This window comes from Simochromis diagramma, unplaced genomic scaffold (genome assembly GCF_900408965.1).
Source record: "Simochromis diagramma unplaced genomic scaffold, fSimDia1.1 OVJJ01000822.1, whole genome shotgun sequence".
Lineage (NCBI taxonomy): Eukaryota > Metazoa > Chordata > Actinopteri > Cichliformes > Cichlidae > Simochromis > Simochromis diagramma.
Window position 1 is genome coordinate 7,072,354 of NW_024387520.1, and position 6,928 is coordinate 7,079,281.

Below are 6,928 nucleotides of genomic sequence, written 5' to 3' on the forward strand. Positions count from 1 at the left end.
AAAGAAGTCACCCTGCAGAAGGCCAAATGGACTGATAGATGATTCCTGTCATCAAGCCAGAGGGACACAAGGTTGTAGGTTAAGGCTTTTGTGGTAATTTATTTATTCGATAGTGGTGATTTTTTTAGGGGTGTTTTTCTGCATGCATTCCTGTTCACTAATCAGATGACCTGCAACTCACTTGACAGCTTTCTGTTCCCGTGACTCTGAGCACATGCTTGACGTGCGGGGCCCACTGAGGCAATATTTCTGTTAGATAGCCAGGGTTTTTCTTGGAAGAAGCAAGCAAGGTTCACAAAACACGTGAGCAGCTTGATAAAATATGTTTTTCACAGATGGTGGTGCAGCATCTGATGATTAACCAAGCCTTCAGGAAGAACTTTCAAGAAAAGTGTGATGTAATGGGCAGGCGGCAAAAGATTCATAGTGAAGTTTGGTTGCTTGCATTAAAATTTTATTGCTCTCTTATTATTGTTTAATCCTAAAGTATGTTATACAAAGTCAGTTTTCCTAGTATAAGGAACGCTTCTGTACGTCTGTTTTGTATGAGCTGTTGTCAGAATATCGGCTGTGGTAAATACTGTAAATGTAAAAAAGATGTTTAAGGATGTTCAGTTCTCAGCAGCAAATTGTTATTCATACTTCCTGTCAGTTTGCACTTGAACAAAACAAAACATTTTGACTCTCTCCCTGTTTCTTCACAGTCAAAACACTCAGAATATGCATTTTTGGCAGAATCACCCACAGTTACGTACTTCCTTCGACCTCAGGGTTACTTTTTGCTCCGGATAACTACAGCTCAGTGCATAGATGTGGTTTTAATGCTTGCTTTTTACACATATTGTTGCAAAATCAACCATTTTTGTTCTTAAAAGTTGTTTTTTTTAATCTTTTGCCCTAACGTAAATAAAAATTCCCAAAGGGAAATCATTTAATATGTAATGTAGAGTGTGAAGAAACACAGGGCCGTGGCCTGTGCATCTTCCTTTTATTTGCTCACTGATAAGGAACAATGCTGCCCCACATGGTGACATAGCTAAATGTGGGATATACATTTTCTGTAGAAAAAATATGCAACAATAAATCCTAAAAACCTTAAAAAGATTCTCAGAAATAGCCACTGAGATAGTTTATGAAAATCCACCCTATTTATCCATAGCTGAAACCTTTGCAGTTAAGGTCTCTGAGACTTAAAAACACGAGCAAAACCCTTTACAGCAGATGTCTTACGAACATTGTCCATTTAAAGCCATCTTCAAACACATTTTGCTGTTGTTTTTGTTAAAGGGAGCCCAAAGTCTCCAAGCACAACATTAAAGTTAATGTCTGATCATTTCACTCACTTATATTTCCAAGTACCATTCAGGGTTCAGTCATACTGGGAGAAGAAACAAGCCTAACTGAATGGAAAATTTTTGCCCTCAAATTCCAGAGAGTGTTTAGCATGTAATGGGCCATGAAGGGATGCATGAGTCACTCAGGGTCTCTCACACTGACCTCTCTTTTGGGTGTTTTCATTGCTGACGAAAGGCTGTTTTTTCCCAGTGTCACCCACTGATATACTAATGTCTGCATCTGCTTAAGTGAGCGAGGAGGAGGCCTGGATGCTGGACACGATCCCACAGAGTGTTTGTGAGAGTGTGGGGCATTCTTGTTGCGTGCGCGATGCAACCTTGGTGGCATGGCCATTTGTACAGTGAAATGTGTGTGTGTTTATCTACCCAGTGATAGCAAGGCGGCCTTGTGGGCAGTGCTCCTATATATATGGACCCAGGAGCTGGGCCATTTAGAACATTCACAGCTCAGAGAGAGTTTGAATCTCCGCAATCTTCTTGCCTTTATCCAGTTTTTTCTCAGCGCTCTTCGAAACTGAAAATGCTGCCTGCTACTTTTAAACTGTGTGCTGGCATCTCCTATCGGCACATGAGGAATATGACAGGTGAGTGAACGAATCCACAAATTCATCCACAAATTCCAAGTTTCAGTCTACATGCCAGCCTGATGAGTAAAGAAAAAATGAAGACAGATGTTGTTCGATAATCCTTCTGGAAGTTCTGGTACAATGACGGAGTATTTTCTGTCTGCGCTTTCCAGGTTTGAGGAAGAATGCCATGGTGGCCATTCATCATGAGCTGTACAGGCTGGCAGGTCCAGGCCCCAGTAACTGGATCAGCCAAGTCCACCGTCGAAGCTCTCTTCTCAGTGAGTTGTTGTGATTGTTTCAGTCACTGTAATGCGAAAAAAAAGGTCATGCATGATCAGATTTTTTTAATCATAGAATAAGACATAAACAGGTATAATTCGGATAATTGCAATTTGGTTTTAAGGTTCTCAGATTAAAGAAGAGGGTTACAATGAGGAGGAGATGTCTTATTTGAAACAAGGTGAAGATGCACTGCAAAAGGCCATCAGAATCCTCAGCGAGCAGGACGGCTGGACCACTGAAACTGTTGCTGTGCGTGCATACATTATTGGCATCAAAGTCAAGTGTTTTTGTATTAGCTCCGCTATGAAACTTCACATTTTAACACTTCTCGTCCCCATTCCCTCTCTTCTGCAGGCGAATGGAGACAAGGTCCTGAGCAAAGTGCTACCTCATGTCGGGAAGGTGTTCAAGCTAGAAGTGATGCTGGAGCAACATCCTGATGATCTTTACAAAGAGCTAGTTGGAAATATGGAGCAAATGGGGGAGTGGAACCCAAATGTGAAAGAAGTCAAAGTAAGAAAGTTGAAAAATTAATGGTTATTGCTTCTTTTATTCTGTTATTTTAAAAGCGTACACTTACAACATGTTACACAAATATATCCAGAAATGTTAATTAATGATGCTTTACTTCGGAATTCTCCAGATTCTCCAAAAGATCGGCCAGGACACGATGATCACCCATGAGGTATCTGCAGAGACCCCCGGCAATGTGGTGGGACCCAGGGACTTTGTCAGTGTCCGATGTGCCAAGCGGCGAGGCTCCACCTGCTTCCTGGCAGGAATGTCCACTCAGCACCCAAAAATGCCTGAGCAGAGGGGTGTTGTCAGGTAAGCAATGGGGAGCCATCACTCCGGGGCATTACTTTATGGATGCACAGACTGTTTGCGTGCAGATTATTTTAAAGTGACACTGTCTGTTAATCATTACATTTCTCAGAGCGGAAAACGGGCCAACCTGCATAGTTATGAAGCCCTGCGCTGAAGACCCAAATAAGACCAAATTCACCTGGTTACTAAGTATAGATCTAAAGGTATGAAGGATCAAGTTTGCATCTTCCCTTTCACTGGTATTAGATTTGTGTAAAAGCGTCATTTGATTCAAACTGACACTGGTTTTGTCTCTGTTATTGGCAGGGCTGGATCCCAAAGACAATCATAAACAAAGTGCTCGCTCAGACGCAGGTGGACTTTGCCAGCCACCTCAGGAAAAGGATGGCTAACAATGTTTCCGTGGAGATGTCTCCTGCCTGGTGACACTGGATGTCTATTGAGCTTTGGCACCAGAGACGTGGCAGAAAAGTAGCCTCTGCTCATTTACAAAAGAAAAAACCCAAAACAAAACTCATATTTATCTGCTTAAACTGCTGCAGTCGGTAAATGTGTGTTTTTCTTTCCCTAAAAAATAGAAAATCTGCCATGATTGTCTCTAACACCAGTCTTACAGACTGTGTGCTTTCATTGTTTTTAACCAGGTTAGGAATCGCCTTTGGCTTTTAGTGTCTCAGGTCCCTGTTTGGGTGTTTTAAAACAACTAGGCTAAAATCCTTCAGAGAGATTCAGTCTCAAACAAGTGCCCTGTAAATATAATGCTACTGATTAAAGGCAGGCGACAGTCATATAATAAAATTGTGGGGTTTTTAGAGCACATAATAACACCTTTAAGAGTTCTGATCACAAAGTGAACACTAAACTGCAAAGTGAAGAGAAACTGAATGCCATTTAAAATGTATATCCAGCACCACACCACTATAAACTGCAATGTTGGGTTTGTGGATTACTGATCTTAAGAGTCTGGGTTGGACCTTTCACCTGTGGCTCCGGTGTTGTTCACTCCTTGTTGTTTTCTTTTCTAAATTTGATCAGGCCAAGCTTGGAGAATTTATCTGTTAAATTTGAAAAGTCACAGAGATTGGAATTCTCTTTTGGGAAAACACGATTTAGTCATTTCCCCTTGAACAGAATGTTTTAAGTCTGATTCAGGTACTCATCAGCAAGCTTGTAAAAAATGAATATTAAAACAATTTAAAACTGTAAAAGGAAATAGAAAAATAATAATCATGTCACAATTTCACTGGCCTCAATGACTCACCGTCCTGGTAAGACCTTCTGCAAAAGTCAGTGTATGCTTTCTGACATATTCATACATCATCATCATCATCCCACTTTGGCAGAAAACAGTCATTTATTGCCCCTACGTCTGCTGCGAAATTGCACACATTTCATTGTTTTATTTATTGATATTTTGCAGATGTATTTGGCTATGAGCTATTGTAACATAAAGCGGTGTTGAATAAATGACAGCAGAATCATTAGTGTGTGTGTTTTTGTGCTTTTTATTATGCTGTTGATGAATGATTTCTCTGCTCTTTCCTGTTGGGAAAAAACAGATAACATTAAACATTTTAAGTGCCATTTGCTTGACTTTTTTATTTGATCACAGAGATTTTTAAAAAATGACAGAAATTCAAATCCCAGTGACGGAAAAAACACACACAAGTAAAACACCAAGCTCAACATGAAACTAAAACTCCTCTTTTAAATAGCACAGCAATAATGATAAGAATTATTCCTCTTTGACGGGGAGGCGATGGATGGATTTAGAGGCTCTTTTTAAACCCGTGATGAATGTAGCTCATGAAAAATGTCTTCCTATCCCTTGATGAGTTTTCAGGCTGAGCGATTGCCAGAACAAGCAGGTGTTTGGCCACTCCGAAATGTAAGGAGTCCAGCAGCTAGCAGTCCTATGCGAGCCAGCAGCACATTCCCCAAGATCAAGTAACAGTGGATTTCAGCCCAAACAGGAAATCTCTCCTCCATTACTGCCAGTTGTGTAACATTTTGCCTATTCTGTGTAGTTTTAGTTGATCCAAAATGTTTTGTAACTGCTCATTTTCTTGGCAGGGCAGATAGCAGGGACCTGGATTAGTTTAATTGCAGAGTATAGGTCTGACTTCCCATTTCTAATAATAAATATATTAACCTGTGCTACTCGGGATGATGCAGTTATGTCATGCCACTAAAGCCTTAGTCTAGAGTGTGAGGTCAAATGGAAGCCATTTTCAAATTCCCCCATAGGGCTTTTTGAGAAATCCGGGGGTCCAGTTTGGTTGCATATAACTGCATGCACTTAAATTTTTAAAGCATAGCATCCCCAAGTGCAGCTTGTTTAACGCATACCAAAGGATTTTCCGGGGGTAAGTAGATGTAATGTGAGTTGTAGCCATTTAGAGATAGTCTTTCACTAAAAAGAAAAAATTCTTGGATTCTTGGATAGGAAAGAGGAAATTATCCAGTGCAGATAAGCTGTGTAACCAGGAAGACTAAAAAAAGAAAAAAATATCTCCTTGGCACTGACAGCCTTGATTTTTTTTTTCAAACCCATTTCCATCTGTGTGCCCTCGTATGGTCTAAATTGAAGTCTGAATTTTAGGCGCATTCTTTGATCTTATAGAAAGGGAGAAAGTGCCAAGTCAAAAGTAAATTAGAATTTTTCAGAACCTTATTTTATTATTTCTGTTTTCGTTTTTCCTTTTTATTTCTTTTCGGAATAGATTTTTATTTTTATTTTTTACTACATATTTAGCAAGAAAAAGGAGAGAGAATCAAAGGTAACGGAAGGCGTCTCGATCTCCCACAGCTCCTGTATACCTGAGCTCGAGAATCCGATGACGTAATGAAGATAGAGTCGGACAGGAAACCACAATTCCCAAGATGCACTCGAAATTACCGTGGCCACTGGACGGGGTGTTGTGCCCAAAAGTGATTGTCTGCCAGAAAGTGATTGCCGTCCGCGGGAGCGCGCGCATCTGCTTAAAGCTGCAGCGCCCGGATTACTTGCGTTGCCAGCTACTTCCGTGCAACTGATATAACGTGGGGGGAAAAACAACCCCAAACACATTTATGCCTTTGTTATTAGGCAAAGGTATGCAATTATGGAGCTTTAACGTTTCTTGTAACCGAATTATGACGCTTATCAGAAGGTTGCTTTCAGTGTGTAGCGCAGTCACGAATGACTACACGCATCACGATGGAATAATTAATGCCTACAGGTTTAGTATGTCTACTCTCGTTGTTCATATTTGTTATAAGACCGTCGAATAGTAGTTAAAACAATAAAGACCTATTGTGCCAGTATCACCATGACTCTTTCTTGTTTGTTCAGAATAACGACTGAACATGGCATTTTAGCGCTACCAAACGTGATTGTGGCCTATAACTTGTCACTGAAACAATATTTCGGCTTCAAACTTGTTGGATATATTCCAGAAGGGTTACATGTGATATATTATATCCCAAAAACTCTCCAAGAACTGCTGAATAACTTGTACAGGAACAATAAAACTGATAATATGCAATTTCCAAGCTGCCAAAAAGTGATTGTGGTCTATAACTTGTCACTGAAACAATATTTCTGCTTCAAACTTGGTAGATGTCATTCAGAAGGGTCATATGTCAAATATTACATCTCAAACAGTCCCTTAGAACTGCTGGATAACCTGTAAAGGAACATTAACATTGATAATATGCCATTTTCAGCCTGCCAAAAAGCGATTGTGGCCTATATCTTGTCACTGAAACAATATTTCTGCTTCAAACTTGTTGGGTATCATCCAAAAGGATGATATGTGGCACATCATATCCCAAACAGTCTCTAAGAAATGCTGAATAACTTTTAAAGGATCATTAATACCCATAATATGCCATTTTCAGCATGCCAAAAAG

General features: G+C 40.1%; 1 protein-coding gene across 1 annotated transcript; it reads left to right on the plus strand.

The window, feature by feature from the left end:
• The first annotated feature begins 1,801 nt into the window (after positions 1–1,801).
• Positions 1,802–4,376, plus strand: star (steroidogenic acute regulatory protein). Its single transcript, XM_040019474.1, has 7 exons — positions 1,802–1,939; positions 2,095–2,202; positions 2,328–2,455; positions 2,561–2,719; positions 2,850–3,034; positions 3,144–3,237; positions 3,341–4,376. The coding sequence occupies exons 1-7, from the start codon at positions 1,876–1,878 to the stop codon at positions 3,458–3,460; spliced, it is 858 nt and encodes a 285-aa protein (XP_039875408.1). The 5' UTR covers positions 1,802–1,875; the 3' UTR covers positions 3,461–4,376.
• Positions 4,377–6,928: the final 2,552 nt, after the last annotated feature.